This window comes from Delphinus delphis, chromosome 1 (genome assembly GCF_949987515.2).
Source record: "Delphinus delphis chromosome 1, mDelDel1.2, whole genome shotgun sequence".
Taxonomy (NCBI): Eukaryota; Metazoa; Chordata; class Mammalia; order Artiodactyla; family Delphinidae; genus Delphinus; species Delphinus delphis.
In genome coordinates, this window is record NC_082683.1 from 8,895,265 (window position 1) to 8,918,015 (window position 22,751).

Below are 22,751 nucleotides of genomic sequence, written 5' to 3' on the forward strand. Positions count from 1 at the left end.
CCTCTTAAAGGCCCCCGCCTCCGCCCCCGCCCCGCCTTTGGCCCCGCGCCGGGACGCCCCACAGTCCGGAGCGATCGGCCCGAGGCCTGAGGCTCCCGGTTCCTTGGCGGACCCAGGAGGCCAAGAAAGGTCGGGAGTCGTTTCTTTTTTTTTTTTTTTTAATGGGGGCGGGTGGGAGTCCGATTCGGGGCGTCTCCCAGCACCCTCCTGGGGTGGCTGCTGGGAGGAGGCTGGGAGAGTCTGGGAGAGTCTGGGTCATGCGGAGGGTGTGGGCAGAGGCTCCTCCCGGCACGACACCGCCCCGCCCCAGGTAATTTTCCTACATCCGTGGGGGGCGCACCTCAAGCCGGGTGCTCCCCGCGGGCCGGGGACCGGAGCGGGCCGTGGAGGCGGGGCCGGGGCGGGGCTCGGCGGGCTGGGGCGGGGTTGTATCCACCGGCGACCGCAGGCGGAGGCTGGCTCAGCCCCTGCTACGGAGCGGGATCGCACAGCGGTGGCAGAGGGCAGGTGACCGGCGGGAGTGGGCGCGGGGAGCGCCGGGGCGGGGACGCGGGGTGCGGGGGCCGGGCGGGCGGGCGGGCTCGGCGGTTCCGGGCCCAGCAGCAGTGCGCCGAGGGAGGCCCGCGCGGACAAGGCCCAGGCGACGGGGTTGCGCGGCGCGGCCTCGAGAGGCGGCGCGAGCAAGAACCAGAGCTGGGGTCGCCATCGATGCGCAGGGGTCCAAGCCTAGACTTTGGGAAACATTTGAAAGCCACGAGGAGGGATGGGAAGTCGAAGGCGCGCGGGGACACCGGGGCTGGAGCCCAGCCACGGGGATGGGGGTGGGGGTATAGGAAAGCCCGCTCCCCATCGCCCACCTCTTCTCCAGTCCCAGCCAGGCAGAGCATTTACTCCGTGGTCTCGAAAAAGTGGCTAGGGCCCTTGGGACCTCGGTCGGAGACAATGATAATTATCCCTGCCCCCCCCCCCCATATCTCCGCTCCTCCGTTTTGAGGATGGGAGAGAGAATGCGGAAGGTACCAGACAGGCTGCGGGGCTGCGAATTGTGATTTCCATGCTAAAGACCGTCCGACCTATTGAAAAAAGCTGGCTCTAGATTCAGAGAAGGCTCAGGCTCCTTTCCCCTCTGTTCCTGTCTGTGTGACCTTGGGCAGATCCTGATACCTCTTCTGCCTCCTTAGCCTCCCTTAGAGGCTATTGTGAGCTGCCAGTAAAAACAACCAGAGCTCTGAGCTTCTTTACTGAGCTTCTGCTGTGTCCCAAGCTCCTTGTACCCCCTCTAGGAGGTAAGTATTGTTCCTGGCCCCATTTTACAGAGGAGGAAACTGAGGCTCAGAGAGGCCCAGTGACTTTCCTGAGCTAGTCAATGGCAGTGCCGGGAGGGAACCTCCACCACCACGGGGTGCTGCGAATATTGGGTCCTGGGGAGAGGATCAGGTCTGTAGTGTAGCTTTCAACAACCACAGGAGAGCCATGGCGGTGGGGAACATCAACGAGCTGCCCGAGAACATCCTGTTGGAGTTGTTCACGCACGTGCCTGCCCGCCAGCTGCTGCTGCGTTGCCGCCTGGTCTGCAGCCTCTGGCGAGACCTCATCGACCTCGTGACCCTCTGGAAGCGCAAATGCCTGCGTGAGGGCTTCATTACCAAAGACTGGGACCAGCCCGTGGCCGACTGGAAGGTCTTCTACTTCCTCCGCAGCCTCCACAAGAACCTCCTGCATAACCCGTGCGCCGAAGGTGGGGTGCAGACTGGGTATGATGTGCCCCCAAACACACAGACTGTCGTGATACCAGCTAACATTCATTAGGCACTTACTATGAGCCAGCCAGGCACTTTGGGGGGTTTAATTCCTTTCTCACAATAATCCTAAGAGGTAGGTACTATTAGGCACCCATTTTTCAGATGGGAAAACTGAGGCCAAGAGTGGCATTGTTCCACTCTTATTCCACTCTGAAGGTTATTTCCCCAGTGACCTTTCCTAGGAGAGGGAATGTTGGCCAGTTGGAATGAATTGTGCCCAAGACACAAGACCAGGAAGTCAGAGCCATATTTTCTTGGCCTGGCTCCCAGACTCCAGGACTAGGCCTACTAGGACTGCCCAGAAGACAAAGGGGGCTTTGCTTATGAGAGAATGAGAGATCCGGTCTTCTTCCCAGCACATTCCAACAAAAGGTAAAACAAAACTTCTGCGGTCATCCAGAGCCCCCTCTTTTCCCTTGCTGTGCTGTAAATGACTAAGTAGACACTTTGACGGCATGAGAACCTCAATCTCTATTATGTGGCCAAATTCTGGAGCAAAATGATAGTAAAACAACCCCAAGTTGTCCACAGCTTTCAGATGCCTGCCTCACTTGACTCCCCAACGGCCATGTTCTTCACCAGCATGTTGACAAACTATGGTCCATAAGCCAAATCTGGCCTAGGAGCTACGAATAGTTTTTATGGTTTTAAAGGGTTATTTAAAAAACAAACAAAAAGGGCTTCCCTGGTGGTGCAGTGGTTGAGAGTCCGCCTGCCGATGCAGGGGACACGGGTTCGTGCCCCGGTCCAGGAGGATCCCACATGCTGCGGAGCAGCTGGGCCCGTGAGCCATGGCCGCTGAGCCTGCGCATCGGAGCCTGTGCTCCGCAACGGGAGAGGCCACAACAGTGAGAGGCCCGCGTACCGCAAAAAAAAAAAAAAAAAAAAAAAAAAAAAAAAAAAATCTTAAACAAACAAACAAAACAAGACACTATGTGATAGAGTCAGCATGTAGCCCACAAAACCTGAAGTATTCTGACCCTTTATGGAAAAAGTTTGCCGGCCCCTGTTCTTGACCCCGGTTTACAGAGGACAAAACCAAGTCTCAGAGAGAGAAAGTAGCTTGCCTAAGGTCACAGAGCCCAGTATTGGTGGAGCCGGGACTAGACCCAGATCTGTCTGACTGGCACCAGAGCATTCCATCCCAGAAGTAGTCTGGTTGTTCCCATCATCAGGATTCCCAGTAGAAATCAGTTACCATGGTGCCTGGCACACAGGCAGCACCTAGTACAAGGCAGGCACTGTTGATGTGCAGGGTTCCCCAGCACGGGGCTTGAGGGCAGCTGCTGAAATCCAGGGAGAGGTGCCAGGAGCAAGGGGCACTTGGGAGGCGGCCACTGAGGGGCTTCCCTTTGATACGAACTCTGCTTTCCCACCAGAGGGGTTTGAGTTCTGGAGCCTGGACGTGAATGGAGGCGATGAGTGGAAGGTGGAGGAGCTCTCTGGAGACCAGAGGCAGGAATTCCCCAATGACCAGGTCAAGAAATACTTCGTGACTTCTTATTAGTAAGATCCGAGGGGTCTCGGGGCGGGGTGGGGGGAAGCCCAAGTCACTGCACCTTGGGGTCTCTCCTGCTCTGGGAGGGGCAGTCCTAGCCCCCCAGTGCCCTAGTGGTGAGCCCCAGCCCCTCCCACCCCTCCACCCACCCCCAGCACCTGCCTCAAGTCCCAGGTGGTGGACCTCAAGGCTGAAGGGTATTGGGAGGAGCTGATGGACACCACACGGCCAGACATCGAGGTGAAGGACTGGTGAGTGCTTGGGGCGAGGGTTTGGGGGGGCCCTGCCACTCAGGTGCCCCACCCGCACCCTGCCCCCCCATCTCCAAGGCCCTGAAGGGCCCTTCCTCCGCCTGCAGGTTCGCAGCCAGGCCAGACTGCGGGTCCAAGTACCAGCTCTGTGTTCAGCTCCTGTCGTCAGCGCATGCGCCTCTGGGGACCTTCCAGCCAGACCCAGCAACCATCCAGCAGAAGAGCGATGCCAAGTGGAGGGAGGTGTGTGAGCCGGGAAGGGGACAGGGGGCACATTGTCCAAGGCTGAGACTGCAGTCAGACAGGCCCAAGTTGAGATCCCAGTTCTGCTGCTTCTTACCTGGGCTTCGGCTGCTCTGAGCTCTCAAAGATTATCAGTGAGATGATGCCGGTAAAGCCATGTTCAAAAAGATTGACTATTATTAATTACTAATATCAGTTATTACTATTATCTAGGTTAGGGTTCAGTGAACTTTTTCTTAAAAGGCCAGATACAAATAGTTTAAGCTTTGCAGGTTTTACTGTATCACAACTACTCAGCTCATCAGCTCTGCCGTTGTGTTGTGAAAGCAGCTTTAGCAAATGGGCATGATTGTGTTCCAATAAAACTTTATTTACAAAAACTGGCAGTGGGCCCCTAGACCATAGTTTGCCAACTTCTGATCCAGACCAGTGCTCTCCAGTAGACCTTTCTGCAGTGATAGAAATGGTCTGTCTGGGACTTCCCTGGTCTGGACTTGGCGCTTTCACTGCCATGGCCCCAGGTTCAGTCCCTGGTCAGAGAACTAAGATCCTGCAAGCGGTGTAGCACAGCCAAAAAAAAAAAAAAAGAGAGAGAAAGAAAGAAATGGTCTGTCTGCCCTGTCCAGTTTGGTAGCCAAGAGCCACATGTGACAATTGAAAACTTAATAAGAGCCAGTTCATAGTACGACTAGGAACTGAATTTTTAATTTTATCCAACTTTAATTAATTTTAACTTAAATAGCCACGTGTGCTCAGTGATGAGTGTATTGGACATCCTTCGGCAGCTTGCAAAATTTCCTTCAGTTCATTTGATCTGCACTTAGATAATCCCGTGGAGTGGACCCAGCAGGATTTTGCTCCATTTTACAGATGAGGAAACTGAGGAGACACAGACAGGGGAGGTGGTCTGCCCCAAATCAGACTGAGGACTAGAATTCCATTCTGCTGACTCTGGGTTGAGCACTGAGACCTCAGCCCATCCTGGTCCCCTCACCCCCTCAGGCAGTACCCCGCTCAGGGTCAACTCCCCTGACCGCTCTCCTTCCCTCCGCCTGCCCCCGCCCCCCAGGTCTCCCACACGTTCTCCAACTATCCACCCGGCGTCCGCTACATCTGGTTTCAGCACGGCGGCGTGGACACTCACTACTGGGCCGGCTGGTACGGCCCGAGGGTCACCAACAGCAGCATCACCATCGGGCCCCCACTGCCATGACGCCCCCGAGCCCCCAGCCACCTAACCCCAACTGATAAACTGCTGTCAGAGATGGGCTGGGCTTGGGAAGGGGAGGTAGAGGCCAGGCTCTCCCAGACTTCCTAGTTCATCCTTGCCCCCCCCAGTTGCCTCTTCATGGAGCCTCTTCGTTTGTACAGCCTTCATATGTTATGGGTAGCTAGCTCTCTGCCCGGGGGTCTCAACCTGAATGAGGGGGCCCCTGAGGTTGGGGGGGTGCATGGTGTTCCCCCAGATGCCTCTGAGGGAGGGTCTCCAAGCTCTGCTGGTAACCTAGATCTATGTGTCTACCTTCCCTTGCTGGGTCATTTCTCACTGTCTTCTTTGAGGGCCCTCAGACCTGGGACAGTCAGGACATCTGGCAAGCCTGTGGCTGCCCTGCGTAATGCAGATGCTGAGCGATGATGTAGCTCAGACAGGTCTGGGAGTGGAAGGATGGCTCTGCTGGCCCATCCTCTGCCCCATTCTCTGCCACTCCCAGGCTTTCTCACTCTGTCCGCCTGCTTAGGGAGGTGGCTTTGGTCCAGAGGCTCAGGCCTGGTCTGAGATAGGCAGGCCCAGGGTGGGGTGGGGTCCCGGCCAAGTCTGGACTCTCTTCACTGTCAGTGAAGCCCCAGAAGCCACATGTGTATTAAGTGAGGGCAGGGCTCTCCAAAAGATCCCCCTGGAATCCTGCACACGGCAACCCAGGGCAGGTGAGGGGCAGGGTCGGGCCCTGAGAGCTGGGATGTGTGAGCCCTGGATGAGTGGGATGGGGGGGGCGGTTCAAGGACCACCTGTCCACCTCCATGCCTAGGCCAGGCACTCTGGCTTGGAGAGCATTCCAAGCACCTACCCTACCCTTGGAACTGCCATTCCCAGGACCTCCCCACCCTGTCGGACCACATTTCTGCCTCTCCTTCCTGCTGGAAAGAGAGCAGTTCTCCTACCCCTGATGCATGTGGCCAAATAAAAGGTGTTCCCAGCCCAACGTGTGCCCTGTGCTTTCTGGGGGAAAAGGCAAACTTCATGGGAGGTCTTGCCCCTTGCCTTAGAAGCTGCAACTTATATGGCTCTGTCCAAGGTACAGAGAGGGGTTGACATTTCAGGAGCCAGACTTCGAAGAATGAGGGTCCTGGGACAGACCCCTGGACAAGCTGCAGACATCTCGCACGCAGCAGCCCTCCAGTACTGCCACCTTCCTCTGGAGGCCTGGCCGCAGGCTGGCAGTGGAGTGTGCAGATATCTTGGGCAACTCTTGCCATCCCAGGCACTACTTACTGTTGTTTTTTTCACTGCCCAGAGCTTTGCTGATAATAGACAAAGCCAAAGAATTTATAATGGTGTCTGGCACACAGTAGGTGCTCAATAACTACTGTTAAATTGCATTATCTGACTCAACAGTGCGCTAGATTAGGGCCTCAACCAGGGCAAGGACTGTTACGGACCAGGGTTCTTGGCCTCCTTAATCAATAGAAATTGATAAGAGGCCAGACAAGAGTTTCAGATAAGGCTTTCCTGGGACCCCTGCTGCCGCAAGAGGGAGTGAAATCAAGCAACAGTTTCCCTTGCTGGATCCCTCGCTCACTCTGGGGGAGTGGAGGAGCTGGTTCCTTGTATAGGGTGAGGGGAGGGGTGGCTTAGGTGGTCTGCCCACCCCTTTGGTGGTGGTGTGTGCAGCGGGCATGTGCAGTACCCTGCTTTTGCTCCCAATGCTCTGTTTTGGGGCTCTTCAGAAGTGGCAGTTGGGTTTTTGGTCTTTTTGTATCTTGTTGTCCATAATTTGCCCCAACTGCACATGCACACAGTTATTTTTAGTCCCTTATAGTTTCTTTGTAGCTTGTCAGCTCAAGGAGATTGTCCAGGTGTGAGCACTGCAGCAAAGGGTCCCAGGTCCCAGCCTGTCTCAGGACCACCACCCACTAACTGTATGGCAAGTTAGCAAAACACACTCTTCCTCGGAGAATATGCAGCCCTGAGTTAACAACCTGGCCTGGATCAGGCACCCTTGGGCAGTGCACACCCTGCATGATCCCTTGTGGTTGGCTGAAGTAGGTGCTTGATAATTATTTGTGGAATGAAGAAAGGAATTAATGAACTTAATCCCAGCAAAAACGCAGAGCGGTTTTTACCTCTGAGTAAGTCCTAGGGACGGTACGAACCAGGCTCAAGGCCAGAGTTTCAGCAGTCACCCTCCAGGCGGGGGCCCACCTCCCTCCCTGCATGGAACCGGAATAGAGGTCTAAGGAGTGGCCCCCAGAGGGGAAGGGCTAGGTCAGAAGGAGGCTCCGGCCTACCGGAGGGAAGTGGGAGCAGAGAGAAATTGGGTCCCCACTGCTGAGCCGCCCACCGCCTGGAAGGAAAGACTGAGCTTCAGGAAACGAGGTCTGGAGCTCCCCTGACGCCGCCCCGACCCTGCGGACACCAGATTTCTTTGCTCGCGCCTGGGAAAGTGGTCCCGGCGTGGGGCGGGGCGAAGTCGCAGGAGCAGCAGGCTGGGGCCGCGAGGGAGGCGGCCTGAGCGCGGCGCGTGACGCAGGCGCCGGGCGGGGCGAGAGCTGACGGCGCCGCCGAGGCCGTAGGCTCCAGGCAGACCCCGAGCTCAGGTCGCGCCGAGCGCTCCGACCCGCGCCCAGATCTCGGCCCGGGCAGGGGACGGGTAGGGGGGCGACAGGTGCGGGAGAGGGCTTGGATGTTCGGCGCTGGGGGGTCGTCGGGACGTTAACCGAGCCCGAAGACGCTGTCTCCGGCCGGCCGGGAAGCCGGCAGCCGCGGGAAGGGTGCCGGAGGGAGCCGGGGGGAGCCGCTTCCGGGCGGGGCGGGGCGCGGGGCGGGGCCAGTCTCTAGGGTCTGATAGCTCGGCGCGGAACGCTTCGCTTCCCGGCTTGGCCGTCCCGGAGTATCCTCGGCGTCCGCGGCCACTCCGGCTTAACCTCGCGTGCAGCGCCCCGACCAGGGGACAGTCTAGGAACTCGGCACCGTCACGGCCGCAGGACCTGGGACGGGGGCCTAACTTCCCCAAGCCGCAGTTTCCGTTTTCGGAAATGGGCTTAGTAACAGTGTCTCGAGTGGTTGTAGGGAGGGTCTATGGAGAAGAGGCCAGCATGTGGCCCTGGGCCTAGTACGTGGGAAGCCCAATCGATGCGAGGTGGCTTCTTAGGGCTGATGTGGACGTTTCCACCTCAGAATGCCCCAGGATGACCTTCACCCCCTCCGCCCTTCTGCATTCAGGCTTTGGGGATGGAGTCTAGGGATGACATGCGACCAGAGCGAAAGACCAGACTTTGGACGATAGGTCGAGCAGGTGTTTGTACCTAAGACGCCTCTAACTTGGAGCCCAGGGACTTTTATTTGGCCTAGACAATGCTTTTAGAAGTTGCCAACATTTAAAATTTGACAGATTTCAATGTATTTAAAAAATGTTTAAAATTCCTGGCCGCATGGAGTATTTTTCCATCATAGCATTTTGCACAAGCTGCAAGTACCTTATCTGGTTTTTTTTGGTTTTTTTCTCTGATAATGGAAAAATACTTCTCCCTGGGCAGGTGCCAGAGTGTGTGCCCACCCTCATTTTTTTAATGGGATGAAAGCTTTGAGAAGACTGTGAGCTGTGTGAAAATTAAAAAAGGGAAACCTCACTAAAATGGAGTCAGGAAATGACGAAGAGGAACACTTGACAGTCAGTACAATCCCAACATCAAGAGGCATACTTAGCATACCTGGCAGGAAGTGAGACTACTACTGCCAGCAGGAGGAAAAAATGATTTTCTCTTTGCCTGGCAACAGCTCAGCCAATGAGAGACTGTCACAACTCAACCAATGAAAAGCCATTATACTTCCAACTCCCCGTGTCTTCCAATGGGCTTTTTGTTTATAACGGCCACACCCAATTTTCCCTTCTCCTCTGTAAAAGAGTCTCTTCTCCTTTGCTTAACAGGACTTGTAAGTGGTTCGCCATAGTTGCATATCCTGCCTTGCAGTTATTTGCTGCTCCCAAATAAACCTGTTTTGCAAGTAAAATAAGCGGCTATTTTATTGTTTTAGGTTAACATTACACGGAGGTTTCACTGACATCCGGAGAAGACCCCCAACAACTCCGAGGCTGGTGAGCAAACAGGTGCTGGTACCCACAGATCCCACAGAACTCACTGCTTTCTCACCAACTTTGCAGTTTGAGGGTAAGTTTTTCTCCTGGATCTGAGCTCCGCGCTTTTTGCGTTTTGAAGCTCTCCAGGTTTTCTTTGGGATCTGTTTGAAGGCTTCGTCCTTTCTTGTTAAGGCCTTGTTTGTCTGTGAGTACTTGGTTGGCACTTCAGCCTCACTCTTGAAATCACGCTGTTCCAACTGGAACTGTGCTAGCTTTCAGTCCGACTACTTTTGGAACCAGGCTGTTCCTATTGAAACTGTGCTGGTATTTGGCCTGTGGGCTGTTTAAGGATGATTCTTTTGCTCTAGAGAAAAACCCCTGAAAAACGGGATCCCAGTTATCTAAACCTTTTCAGGGACCCTGGGCAATTTTATGTTTAAAAACTGCTGTCTCTCCTTATATACATTTTTAACTAAATGGACCAATTGAAACAGACGTAATTTAGAACACCAGTGACCAGAATGGGGAACTTCTGAACTCCCCAAACTTACTTTCTTAAAATTGTGTTAGACAGCCACAGGTCTGCAGTTGTCAAAACTGAATTGGACAGCAATTTTGATTGGTATTTTAAGGCTTCCAAAACGTGTCAGGAGTCTAAAATTGCCTCTTTGCAATATACAATTTTTAAAGTAACTGGGGCAAATAAAATATTAAAATAAGACAAAATGGTTTCTGAGGTCTCTTTTTCCCCTACCCCGTCTTCTTTGTCTCTGGATACTGGCAGTCGTCTTGTGCTCAAGCCCATCCCAGGCGCCATCTTCCTTTCCTTCTGCACCTCCCCAGTCTAGTTCTCTCGCTGAACTTGCCTTTTTCCCTACAGCTCCGCTGACTCTCCCTGCTCCCTCCTCTGAGCCTATCAGAACCTCCTCCTTAAAGTTAATCTTCTGAGGATTGAAATAAACCCCAAATTACTTATGTTCCCTGGACTAAGCCAAATTGTGAGCCATAGTTCAAGAGGTTCCTAAAGTGACTGAGGACCCCCTTAGGTTTGCTGAAGATGTTAATACTTGTTCAAACCTACCAGTCTGGTTTCTCAGATTTATATCCGTTAGTCCACGTGCTTGTTGGTGAGAGTCAAGCAAACACTGGATGAAACTAGCCCATGGGAACATTCTGGAGGGGATTTAGAAGGGCAATCCCCTAACTTTTGGCAAGAGGCTAGAACACTCAGTGAAAACCTCCACCGAGCAATTGTAGTAGCCTCTCCTAAGCCTGTTGATCAGAACAAAGGTCAGACTTGCATACAAAAATCTGATGAACCTGTTCATGGCTATTCTCATCGACTTCAGGTTCTTTTTAAAGAAAACTCTGGTCTTCCTTCAGATGTTGAGTCCACTAGGGTAACTGTCATCTCCATGTTTATTAATGGGCTGAACCAGGATCTTCTTCTTTTATTTAAAAGAACCAGGATGGAATGGGAAACTGTGTCCACTCTAGATTCATTTGACAGATCAGCTCACTTGCACCCTAGATGAGTTACCAAAAAGAAAAACCACTAAATTCTTTTGTTTGTTTGTTTGTTTTTTTGCGGTACAAGGTCCTCTCACTGCTGTGGCCTCTCCCATTACGGAGCACAGGCTCCGGACTTGCAGGCTCAGCGGCCATGGCTCACGGGCCCAGCTGCTCCGCGGCATGTGGGATCTTCCCGGACCGGGGCACGAACCCGTGTCCCCTGCATCGGCAGGCGGACTCTCAACCACTGCGCCACCAGGGAAGCCCAAACCACTAAATTCTTAATCTTCAACTCCAGCAAATGAAGGTCCCTAAACAAAACCAAAAACCTAATTTCTGCTATTGCAAAAAGCCAGGGCATCGGAAAAAAGACTTACAAATTGAAGCGTTCCAGGAGTTTTCAGCCCTCTCAGCCTTTCCAGTGTCCTCCCAATGCCCATTGAGGGGGCCCTGAGGAACTACAGGGGCTCTTCCCAATCCTCCCTGTTAATCAGCTCGAAGAAACAACTCTCCGGATTGGGAAGGAATCTCTGTCCTTACTGACAGCGGGGCCACACTCTCGGTGCTCAGCCCCACTGCAGAGCCCTAATACAGTTCCCATAGTGGCGATCTCTGATAATCCTCAACAGGCTCCTGTCTCTGAACCTTTTCCCTCTTGTTTAGGCCCTTTGAGAGAGACACACTTTCTCTCCTTAGCTCGTCTCCCTCCATTCACTTATTAGGCCAAAACTTCTTGGAAGAGTATTATGCCGAATTTCTTTCTCCCAAAAGGGGGAAATAATTCTAGAATTTGACAGTAGCCATCTAAATAGCCAACCAGGTAAATTAAAAGACCCTTCGACATCTTTTATTTGTTCTGTTTCCAGCACTGCTGGGGCCGATTCTTGAAGCACTGATCATTTGTCCCTATTGAGTCAGCCACCACCCTCCTTATAGGCAAAAATCTCCAACTGATATTGGCAAAATTCACAGTGTACCTCCCATTAAGATCCAAATAGATCCCTCTAAACTCTCTTCAGAATTAATCAGTACCCTGTAAGTAAAGAAGCCCTTCAGATAGAAAACCCATGATAGAAGCTTTCAAGGCTCAGGGCCTCACTATCCCTTGCACTAGTCCCTGTAATACACCTGTTATACCTGTGAGAAAACCCAAGGGCTGAGGATGGAGGTTTATCCAGGACCTCTGAGCAATAAACATTGTTATCTCTCAACACCCAGTTGTTCCTAACCACTGCATGCTACTGACATCCATTCCCACTTGAAGCAAGTTTTTCACTGTGACTGATCTATGCAGTGTATTTTTCAACTCATTCTAGTTGATAAGGCTAGCCAATATCTTTTTGCCTTCACCTGGGACGGACAACAATATACTCGTATAGCAGTGACCCAGGGTTTCACAGAAAGTCCTTCTTACTTTTCACAACTCATGAAAGCTGATGTGGATGATGTAAAGTTTTCTGCAGGTTCTACTTTATTACATTATATAGATGATTTGCGCCTATGCTGTCCTTCTCAAACCTCCTCACAGGAAGACAGCATCCACCAGCTAAAATTTTTGGCCTTAAAGGGACATAAAGTCTCCAAAGAAAAATGGCACTTTGCTCAAACTCAGGTTCAGTATTTAGAGCACAGGATCTCAGAACAGGGACTACTGGATCTAGATAGACTCCATGACATCCTGAACTGCCCAGAATCGAACACTAAGCTCCGAAGGTTTTCTTGGGCTATCTGGCTACTGTTGAAATCGGAGTCCAATTTTCTCTCTTCTTGCTCAGCCCCTACGTGCTTTATTAAAAACCAGCAAATCTGACCCCATTAATTGGGGAAATCAAGATGACACAGCTTTTGAAGACTTAAGGAAAAGCTTAATGAGACTACCTGCCCTTGGGCATCGTAATTACCAGCTTCCCTTTTCCCTCTTTGTATGTGAGAAGGCAGGGAGTGTCCTCGGAGCCCAAAAATGGGGGGCTTGTAGGAACTGTGCTGGTATTTGGCCTGTGGGCTGTTTGAGAATGATTCTTTTGCTCTAGAGAAAAACCCCTGAAAAATGGGATCCCGGTTATCTAAATGTTTTGAGGGTATTGTAGCCAACAGGGTATGGCAGGGTACTGTAGGGTATTGTAGCCAACAGCTGGACCCTGTGGCACAGGTATATCCCCCTTGCTTCAAAGCCATTCCTTCTACTGTCCTTCTGGTTAAGGCCACCAAAGAGACAATCATGGGATCCCCTTTAACCATCTTCGTACCCCGTCTTCGTACTGCATGCTTCCATGCAGTGGAAGCCCTCCTAAATTCTCGTCCACTCGCCATTTTTCAGTCAGTTGCCTCACCTCTGATGAAATCCTTTTGCCAACTGCTCCTCACGTAGCTCTCTCACATTGCACCAACCTCAACCCTGCTACTCTTCTCCTCTCCTTCACTGACGAATCCCCTCACCACTGCCTGACCCTTACTGGTCACCCTTTGACTCCGTGTAATAATTTAGAGGAGACTCCTCTAACCAATGCAGATTTTTCATGGTTTACTGATGGTTCTTATTTAAAGGGAGAAGGTGGTAAAGATTCTGCTGGGTATGCCATTGCAACTCCTTTTGATATTGTTGAAGCAGCGCCTTTACCTACGGCTTAATTATGCAACAGGCTGAATTATATGCCCTCACTGAGGTTTGTAGTTTAGCCAAGGGCAAAACTGCAAACATTTATACTGATAGTCAGTATTCCTTTGGAGCAACCCATGACTTTGGAATAACATGGAAACAAGGTTTCCCTACCTCTAATGGGGAAAAGATTAAAAATGGCTCTTATATGCAAAATCAGTGAGGCGCTATACTCTTGACAGCTGCCTTGACTATTATTAAGATCCCTGGGCATTCCAAGCTTGAGTCCCTATAGGCTGAAAGAAACCACCTTGCTGCTATTTCTGCCCCAAATGCTGCTCTCGAAGGAACCAATGACCAAGCTTCCGGTATGATCCAAAAGGATGCTCCCCAAGATAACCATCTAGAAATGCCCAATGCCCCAGAAAAGGAAAAACAGTATTGGGGATCTAGGAACTGCTGGTTCAGTAGAAAGAGAAAACTCTGGTTTGGGCCAAATAACAAACTGGTCCTCCCAGAAATTCTGATTCCCACACCTCAGCACTGTACATGCATTGAACTCTTGGTCCAGTGGCAAAATGGTAGCATTCATGAATGAGTGTTGGTGGGGAAATACTAACAAGGCCACAAAAAGTACCTCCCTTCTTGTCCCACCTGTCCAAAATACAATCCAGGGAAACCTGTTTGCACTGTTCCCAGACACTTTGAATTGCGTAATGGGCCATTCGAAGTTTGGTAGATGTGGAGGGGAAAGTGGGGGAGGGACAAATCAGTAGATTGGGATTGACATAGATATACTACTCTGTATAAAATAGATAACTAATAAGGACCTATTGTACAGCACAGCGAACTCCACTCAATACTCTGTAATGACCTATATGGGAAAGAATCTAAAAAAGAGTGGATATACATGTATGTATAATTGATTCACTTTGCTGTACACCTGATACTAACGCAACATCGTAAATCAACTATATTCCAATTAAAATAAAAGTTTGGTAGATGGATTTCACATAGCTGTCCCCATCTCATGGATATAAATATATTTTATTACATGGTCTGTACGTTTTCTCATTGGATTGAAGCCCTCCCTTGCAGACAGGCCACTGCTTCTTCTGTGGCTACAATTTTGATAGCAAAGATTATCCCTACCTGGGCAACCCCTCTTGAACTTCACAGTGATCAAGGAACCCATTTTACTGGTCAGGTGCTTCGACAAGTTTGTGCTCTTTAACTGGTTTTACAACATTTTCACTGTACTTTCTACCCTCAATCCTCAGTTAGTGGAACGTTCTAATGGCAATATTAAGGCCTAGTGGGCAAAATTCATAGAGACCCTCCCCCAAAAAAAGCATTGCCATCGGTCCTTCTAAATCTCAGATCCACCCCTTTCAGAAGTCAAACTCTCACCCTTTGAGGCAGTCACAGGACACCCAATGTTCCTTGCCCCACCCACTTTTGACCCAGAGCTGATGAAAGGAGATATATTTCAATATTGTAAAGGCCTGATTGCATCTATTAAAAATAACAATGCTTGGTAGAGCGATCTTCTTCATAGTGCGCTCTTGGGAGACGAAGACCTTAAGCATCACACCTTTCAACCTGGAGATTTCATGTACTGGAAAAGACACCTCGAGAAGGACTCTCTTCAACCTCACTGGAAAGGCCCCATCAGGTACTGCTAACCTACCCTTGTGCCTCCAAACTTCAGAGAACAGACTCTTGGATTCACGTGACACATCTAAGAAAGCACCAGACCCTAACTGGACCTGCACACCATCTGGTGACCTGAAGGTAAAGATTTCCTGGATTTGAAGCAGATGACATCTGATGAGACAGCTTGCCCAAGATGTCTAGACCAGGCCTGTTAGAAGGTTTAGGATTCACAGAAGTGTCTTTCTTTCATCTAGACTATAAAACTGACTCTGGATTCTTATCCAAATTCAGTTTCTTGAATTTTCAACCTACAGTCTGTATCATTGATAAAATATCTGATTCCAAACAGTTTCTTTTGAGATAACAATACTGTTTAATTACTTCATGTTTATTCCTACACTGTGTCATTCCAAAATTCTTTTTTTAATTTAATTTTTTTTTATACAGGAGGTTCTTATTATCTGTTTTATACATATTAGTTTATATATGTCAATCCCAATCTCCCAATTCATCCCACCACCACCACCACCACCCCCGCTTTCCCCCCTTGGTGTCCATACGTTTGTTCTCTACATCTGTGTCACTATCTCTGCCTCGCAAGCTGGTTCATCTGTACTGTTTTTCTAGATTCCACATATATGTGTTAATATACGATATTTGTTTGTCTCTTTCTGACTTACTTCACTGTGTATGAGTCTCTAGGTCCATCCACATCTCTACAAATGACCCAGTTTCGTTCCTTTTTATAGCTGAGTAATATTCCATTGTATATATGTACCACATCTTCTTTACAAAATTCTTGTTTAATTCCTTCAGTTTTGAGTGTGCCCTTGCTGTATTCACTATTCTAAGATACAGACGTTTGGATGGGAAATTCCTGAGAGATCTCCCTCCTACCCCTCCTTGTTACTCAAATGTGACCACAATAGGTTTCCAATCCGTGCACTTTCCCTCTGACATGGGACAGGACACCCAGAAAAGATCCTTCCTGGCATCACGGGACAAAAGGCCACTGAATGCTGATTTAAAAAACAGACAAAAACCCTGACTCTTGATCAGTGATGCTTTTGGAGAAAGATCTTGATCAAAAGGGGGAAATGTGAAAATTAATGAAGCAAAACCTCACTGAAATGGAGTCGGGAGGCCAGAAGGGGGGAGTACTTGACAGTCAATACAGGAAGAATCAATACAGATCTCTGGCAGGAAGTAACACTACTAGTGGCAACAGGAGGAAGAAAGATTTTCTCTTTTCCTGGCAACAGCTTAGCTAATGGTATACTGTCACAACTCAGCCATTGAAAAGTCACTATATTTGGAACTCCCAGTTTCCTCTAGCAGACTTTTTGTTTATAACAGTCCCTCCCAACTTCCCCATCTCTTCTATAAAAGAATTCCTTCTGCTTTGCTTAACAGGACTTACAAGTGGTTCACCAGTTGCACGTCCCAAATTTCAATTCTTTGCTGCTCCCAAATAAATCTGTTTTGCTGGTAAAATATCTGGCTGTTTTATTGTTTTAAGTTAACAACTGCTTCTTTGGCCAAGTCGCAATGAAAAATGAAGTCTCCCCAGTGTCCCTACCTGTCCCAGGAGAATATTCCCTTCCCCACCCATAAGCAGATAAGGCCTATCTGCTCCAGCCATCTTGAGTGACAGTGGCTACAGGCCCACTCCCACCCAACTGAGGGAATCCCCTTAGACAGCTGGATAACCAGGATCCCCCCCAGGCAAGATTCAGGCCAAGGTGGTGGCACTGTAATTTTCCCAAAACCCTGTGCAATTCAGATGTAGGAGGGAGGAATGTGTTCTTGGGGGCGGGTACCTCTGCAACTACTGGAGAGTCGTTTGGCTCTGAGGCTAGGAGTGTGGTTAATGATGCTGTGGAGCACTTCTCAACCAGCCCTGTGCTAAATGCTTTCCTGGTACTAACTCAGTCCTCCCAGCCCTTCTGAGGTCGGGACAGTTACCACCTTTTTTGGGGGGGACTACCTTCCCAGCGAGTCACTCCAGGCCAGGATTCAGACCCAAGCGATCTTGCTGCTTCACCCTCAACGTGCTTTTCCGTTTCTGGGCATTTCAGAGTGGCCTGACGCCCAACCCAGAACTGTGTGGGGAGCCTCCTCATTGGGATGTTTTATCACAGCTAAAGTGGGCAATTTGGGGAGAGAAAGTTTGTTTCTCAGCCCATCACTTAAATTGTGAGCTAGTCTGTGGATGTAATAAAGATTTTACGTTTTTTTTAATATGTATATTCTTTCCCTCACACTTTTTTAAATTATTATATTTTTATTTTTGGCTGCATTGGGTCTTCGTTGCTGTGTGTGGACTTTCTCTAGTTGCAGCGAGCAGGGGCTACTTTTCCTTGTGGTGTGTGGGCTTCTCATTGCAGTGGCTTCTCTTGTTGTGGAGATTGGGCTCTAGGTGTGCAGGGTTCAGTAGTTGTGGCGCACGGGCTTAGTTGCCCCACGGCATGTGGGATCTTCCAGGACCAGGGATCAAACCCATGTCCCCTGCATTGTCAGGCGGATTCTTAACCACTGTGCCACCGGGGAGTCCCAAGATTTTGTGTTCTAACGGTGAATCCATAGTATTAAAATAACATCACTGAAAACCTTTGCAGAGCTTACGGACAACAGCATGGCCTTGGCAAATCTTACAGTTCTCCAGGCCCACCAACTGAAAATTAAGCAATTAATTTTTTAATGGGGGGTGGGGTCTCTTAAAAACTGAGTCCCTGAAGACTTTATCAATATTTTTATTGCACTCTTTCAAATGTGCATAACATGTGGCCACTCTTTATTTTGAGGGTCTACCATGTACTGGAAAGGGGCTCCAGTGTTCCCTGGCCCAGGTCCCTGGGGGTCTAAGGGGTCCACCTCCTTGGTCAGAGCTCATGAGCACTGTTGCTCCCCACAGGCCTGTGCATGCTTCTCACCCCGCCACGGCCATGGCCCTGGTCAGCATCAACCAGCTGCCCGAGAGCATCCTGCTGGAGGTGTTCACGCACCTGCCCGCTCGCCAGCTGCTGCTGAACTGCCGCCCTGTCTGCAGCCTCTGGCGCGACCTCATCGACCTTGTGACCCTCTGGAAGCGCAAATGCCTGCATGAGGGCTACGTCACTGAGGACTGGGACCAGTCCGTGGCTGACTGGAAGGTCTTCTACTTTCTGTGCAACCTCCGCAGGAACCTCCTGCGCAACCCGTGTGCCGAAGGTGGGCCGGGGCCTGCTGCTGGGCTGGTTCTGTCCCTTTCCTGAACCTCAGGGCCTTTGTACTTGCTGTTCCCACACTACCTGGAATGTTCTCTCATCACCACCACTCCCCCCAACACCTGTCATGCTCCCTTGGTCCCTCTCCTCATTCTTCAGGTCTCCGTTCAGAGATGTGCCCTGATCCCCCGTCTGCAAACAGTGCTCCCCACGTCTGTCACATCACCCCATTTCCTTCCTTCATAGCACTGGTCATAACCTATAATAACGGAATCTTTTTTTTTTTTTCTCTGCCACAAATTTCAAGTTCCTGGGGCCTGACAGATCTTGCCACTCTGCACCCTGTGTCCACATAGCATGTGCTCAGGAAACGTTTGTTGAATGAATAAGCACACTGCAGACCCCCTCCCCTTTAGTTCAGTCTGTGCTGCCTAATGTTGAGGGAGGGCTTCCTGTGTGCCAGGCACTAGTCTGAGGTCTTAGAAATGTCATCATCCTCCCGTCACCCCATGATACGAGGAAGGAAATGAACTGCAGAGGCAACTACGATCACATGGTTTGAGGCTCCTGTTGGGCTTATGTTCTCATATATTTGCCAGGCTTTTTTTCCCCTTCATTTAGCATCTTCATTTAGTACCAGGCATCATGCTTCCTGTTTAGGTATAGCAGCAGTTGATGAAGAGGCATAGTTTGTACACTTAGAATCCCTTCCTCTCTTTATCCTCATGAAGATCCTGAGAGTTAGCCAGATAAGAAGGGTTTGGCTCCATTTTATAGATGGGGAGCATGAGGCCCCCCAGATGAGCGTCTTGCTCAAAGATCTAGAACTGCCCAGCTTCTGGGGTCCAGTCCTGACTGCTGAAGGCCCTTAGGCCCCTCTTCGAGGCCCCACAGACAGTGCCCCAGACACTCAGTCTCCTGGCCTGCCCCAAATCCTGCTCAGAAGCTGCCCAGCCGGGCCGGGCCATCAGCGCAGCTCACACAGCCCTGCAGAGCCGGCCACCCAGCCTTGCGCAGCTCTCCCCCTGCGCCTGCCCTGGGTACTGTCCCGCTCTGGATTTCTGAATTCCTCTTCTGGTTCTCTACTGGGGGGCTCCCGGGGCACCTGGGGGATAGATGTGGGCTCCTAGTAGAGGGAGCAAAGGAATAATTTGGAAAAGCTCTCCTGGTGATTGTTCTGGAAAGCCTGGGTAGAGAAGCACTGTTTCCTGAGGTCCTCTCAGCTCAGTCTGAAGGGGGAGATGGGAGGGACAGCCTTATGCCTACAGACCTGCCAAGGCAACCTGGTGGGGACCCTTCCACCAATACAGGGTTACTACACATCACCAACCCAGAGGATGCCCAGGCCCCCAGTCCTCCCTCCTGCCCTGGGCAGAGGGGGTCCGAGTGGGCACAGCAGGTTCCCATGACCCACCAGCAAAGCCCCCCAGATCCCAGTATGTAGTTAACCTCCTGGACGTCGACGTCAGGGGAATGCCAGTCGTCTAGTAAGTGGTCTGAGTTGGGACAAACTCACATTAGCCATTAAGAACAGAATTACCGGGCTTCCCTGGTGGCTCAGTGGTTGAGAGTAGAGCCTGCCGATGCAGGGGACACGGGTTCGTGCCCCGGTCTGGGAAGATCCCATATGCCGTGGAGCGGCTGGGCCCGTGAGCCATGGCCGCTGAGCCCACGCGTCCGGAGCCTGTGCTCCGCAACGGGAGAGGCCACGACAGTGAGAGGCCCACGTACCACCAAAAAAAAAAACCAGAATTCCCCACACAGGCCCTTCATAATTTAATGGTTCGAGAACTGAAACTTGGGTATTTCCAGAGCCCCTGGGCAATGTGGAAGTGAGGAAAGGTTCATTTAGAATTTCTGGTCATACTCTTTTCTTTTTTCCAGCTTCACGTTAAGTGTTGACCCGCTCAGGGACAAAGTGGGAGGCAGAGGGCCCAGATCAGGATTGCTGTGGTGGGCACAGGTGGGAAGGCGGGGAGGGGGGCTTGTAGGGCGGCTCCAAGGTGCCGTGGGGTGCATGCCTTGAGATCTGAGCCTTACCCGCTCCCTCCCAGGACCAGGTGGAGAGGGCCAGGCTGAACATTCACCCAGAGGGTCTCACTGCAGCTTCTGTTTTCCCTAGAGGATATGAGATCCTGGAAAATCGACTCCAACGGAGGGGACCAGTGGAAGGTGGAGAGCCTCCCCGGGGCGCATGGCACAGACTTCCCTGACCCCAAAGTCAAGAAGTACTTTGCCACGTCCTATGAGTAAGACGAACTGAATTGAGAAGCTGTGTGGAGGGAAAGGGGTCCGGACAACCTTTTGCCAAATCCCAGGCCTAAGTGAGGGCCTGTGTGTGAAGCTCCAGAAAGGGGGTTCCAAAGCCAGCTCAGCACCTACCTCTTCCTGGGGCAGGAGGCAACTCAGTGGCTGGGTTGAGGCAAGTGGGGGAGGCGAGCAGTTTGAGGAGGCTGGGAGCCCGTTAAGTGGTTGGGGTAAGTCAGGGATGGTACCGGTTGTCCCCAGTCTAGGGGCCTGAGTTCACGGAAGCGCCCTCCTTGGGTGCCCGGGACACTGGGCCTAAGGACTGGGATGATCGCCACCCAGGCACCAGTGGGTCAAACTCCCTGCACGTTCCCCGCGGGCCTGCATGGAGGCAGGAGCCAGAGTCCTGTCCTGCAGCCCCTGCACCAGCTCCCTGGGTCCGGGCCACGCCTGGGGACGCACGCCTCGCCTCTGCTCCGCAGGATGTGTCTCAAGTCGCAGCTGATAGACCTCAAAGCCGAGGGCTACTGGGAGGAGCTACTGGACAAGTTCCGGCCGGACATCGTGGTTAAGGACTGGTGAGTGGGGCCTGCGCCCGAGTCCCACACTCTGCATCCCTCCCTCTGCTCTTCCTGAGAACCCCTCTCGGGAGTGCCCACTGAGCCCGGCGGAGTCCTGGGGCGAGGGCTGCCCCCCTCCCTACCGACAGGCCCAGCACTTATTCAACACTGCCCCCTGCCCCAACCCTGCATCAGCAGATGTTAGCCCCAGTTTACAGATGGGGAGACTGAGGCCTACAGATGAGTTGTCACTAACAGGCCCTGGAGCAAGAGACACTAGGACCCAGCCTCCCTGGACCTCGCAGATACTCACATGCCTGTCTGCCTCCCCTACCCCTTTCACTGTTCATCCCACGACTCTATCCCAAGCTCCTACTCTGTGCCCACACCTTCGTCTGGCCTGGCCCAGGGCAGAAGCAGGACCCTAATGCCCGCCAGGCCCCAGGGCCACTACTCTGAGGGTGGGGGGTTGGGGCTTGAGAGGTGTGCAGGGCTGCAGTAGGGCTGACCAGAGGGGGAGCCCTGTGCAGCCCCCATCACACAGGCCACCCCTCCCGAACCTCCATTGTAATGTACCGGCGGCGACACAGATCCTACAGCCCAGGACTTTATCTCTGTAGAGAGCCTTTGCTTTTTACGGTGACATCTTCACTGGAACACCCAGGAGGGTCGCCTCTTTTCTCAGATGGGATTATTGAGGCCCAGCGCAGACAGACTGCTTGCCCCAGGGCACAGTGGGGCACAGGGAGCCCTGGAGCCGGCTGGGCCTCGTGGGCAGAGCAGGGAAATGAGACTCGGGGCTCCGATTTGTGGGCCTGCTGCCTGCCCGCCTCCAGAGATGGTGGCCTCCAGGGCCCCCTCTGTACTGGGGTGCACAGTCCCAAGCCCTCCCCTCCCCCAGGTTCGCCGCCAGAGCGGACTGTGGCTGCACCTACCACATCCGAGTACAGCTGGCCTCGGCCGACTACATCGTCCTGGCCTCCTTCGAGCCCCCGCCCATGACCGTCCATCAGTGGAACGATGCCAGGTGGACAGAGGTGAGGCCTCACCTGCTTGCCCCTCGCCATCCACTTCTCCCAAGGCCAGGATGGCAGGAAATCTGGGGCAGCCCCAGGGCCCAGAATGCACCAGTCCTCTGTCTGGAGTTCCTGCCTTCTGGCCGGGAGGCTCTCCCCTGCAGGACCTGACTCCAGCCGTCCCCTCTCCAGCTCAGTGGTCATCCTGTCTCATCCCCTCTTCAGTCCTGGTGGTCACTTCCTTTCCCCTCCTCCCCCCAGGTCTCCCACACCTTCTCGGATTACCCTCCAGGTGTCCGCCACATCCTCTTCCAGCACGGGGGCAAGGACACCCAGTTCTGGGCAGGCTGGTACGGTCCCCGCGTCACCAACAGCAGCATCGTCATCAGCCACAGGGTGACCAGGAGCCCGGCCCCCTCCGTGGCTCCGCGCTAGACCATGCAGGGGCCAGAAGAGGTGGCCCGCCTGCCCTCCCCCCTCCCCCTCCACAGGCCCTCCTGACAGCCTGTCCTCCGACAGCCATTCTTCCGTCTTCCATCTGGGCCAGCCGATTGCCAAAGGTCCCCTCCAGGCAAGGCATGAGCCTGTAGGGGGCAGCGAGGCCCCCTGCCCCAGTTCCCACCTAGGGCAAACCCACCATTCTGTGAACTTAATTATCACGTAGCTCTGACATTTTGTTGTAATAAATGTTTTCAGTAAAACCAGCCTGGGGTCGGGTCTAGGGGTCGGGGTACAAGGTCCTCGGCACTTTGGTAGAGAAGCAGCCTCCCTCCCCTCCAGGGAGTGACAGCCCAGCTCAGCCCTGGGGGCTCTTTATTGAAACAACTCACAGCACAGTATTTGAGGCAGCGCTGGCCAGCGGAATCC

At 52.2% G+C, this 22,751-nt stretch overlaps 2 protein-coding genes across 11 annotated transcripts; both read left to right on the plus strand.

Annotated features, from left to right (window-relative positions):
* Positions 1-7: 7 nt before the first annotated feature.
* LOC132427149 (F-box only protein 44) lies at positions 8-5,987 on the plus strand. Of its 4 annotated transcripts, none has more exons than XM_060014341.1 (6): positions 8-129; positions 1,467-1,738; positions 3,182-3,308; positions 3,456-3,551; positions 3,659-3,794; positions 4,864-5,987. In XM_060014341.1, the coding sequence occupies exons 2-6, from the start codon at positions 1,474-1,476 to the stop codon at positions 5,005-5,007; spliced, it is 768 nt and encodes a 255-aa protein (XP_059870324.1). In that variant the 5' UTR covers positions 8-129; positions 1,467-1,473; the 3' UTR covers positions 5,008-5,987. The 4 variants fall into 4 exon arrangements, with proteins under 4 accessions (XP_059870324.1, XP_059870297.1, XP_069396840.1 ...); XM_060014314.1 differs by lacking the exon at positions 8-129 and adding an exon at positions 428-507; XM_060014322.1 differs by lacking the exon at positions 8-129 and adding an exon at positions 1,195-1,286.
* A 1,288-nt stretch (positions 5,988-7,275) lies between these two features.
* Positions 7,276-22,750, plus strand: LOC132427167 (F-box only protein 6). Of its 7 annotated transcripts, none has more exons than XM_060014355.1 (8): positions 7,276-7,389; positions 9,049-9,182; positions 14,741-14,993; positions 17,770-18,065; positions 20,184-20,310; positions 20,791-20,886; positions 21,770-21,905; positions 22,146-22,750. In XM_060014355.1, exons 4-8 carry the CDS (start codon positions 17,801-17,803, stop codon positions 22,317-22,319), a joined length of 798 nt encoding a protein of 265 aa, XP_059870338.1. In that variant the 5' UTR covers positions 7,276-7,389; positions 9,049-9,182; positions 14,741-14,993; positions 17,770-17,800; the 3' UTR covers positions 22,320-22,750. The 7 variants fall into 7 exon arrangements, with proteins under 7 accessions (XP_059870338.1, XP_059870347.1, XP_069396842.1 ...); XM_060014364.1 differs by lacking the exon at positions 7,276-7,389 and adding an exon at positions 7,550-7,610; XM_069540741.1 differs by lacking the exon at positions 7,276-7,389 and adding an exon at positions 7,550-7,610 and having other exon boundaries at positions 14,758-14,993.
* The last annotated feature ends 1 nt before the right edge of the window (position 22,751 follows it).

Bases quoted from the DNA above. Each gene is read 5' to 3' on its own strand.
- LOC132427149 (XM_060014341.1), top strand. From the start codon at position 1,474: ATGGCGGTGGGGAACATCAACGAGCTGCCCGAGAACATCCTGTTGGAG. The intron at 3,552-3,658 runs GTGAGTGCTTGG...CTCCGCCTGCAG, and splicing joins GACATCGAGGTGAAGGACTG to GTTCGCAGCCAGGCCAGACT. The intron at 3,795-4,863 runs GTGTGTGAGCCG...CCCGCCCCCCAG, and splicing joins GCGATGCCAAGTGGAGGGAG to GTCTCCCACACGTTCTCCAA.
- LOC132427167 (XM_060014355.1), top strand. From the start codon at position 17,801: ATGGCCCTGGTCAGCATCAACCAGCTGCCCGAGAGCATCCTGCTGGAG. The intron at 18,066-20,183 runs GTGGGCCGGGGC...TGTTTTCCCTAG, and splicing joins GCGCAACCCGTGTGCCGAAG to AGGATATGAGATCCTGGAAA. The intron at 20,311-20,790 runs GTAAGACGAACT...TCTGCTCCGCAG, and splicing joins TACTTTGCCACGTCCTATGA to GATGTGTCTCAAGTCGCAGC.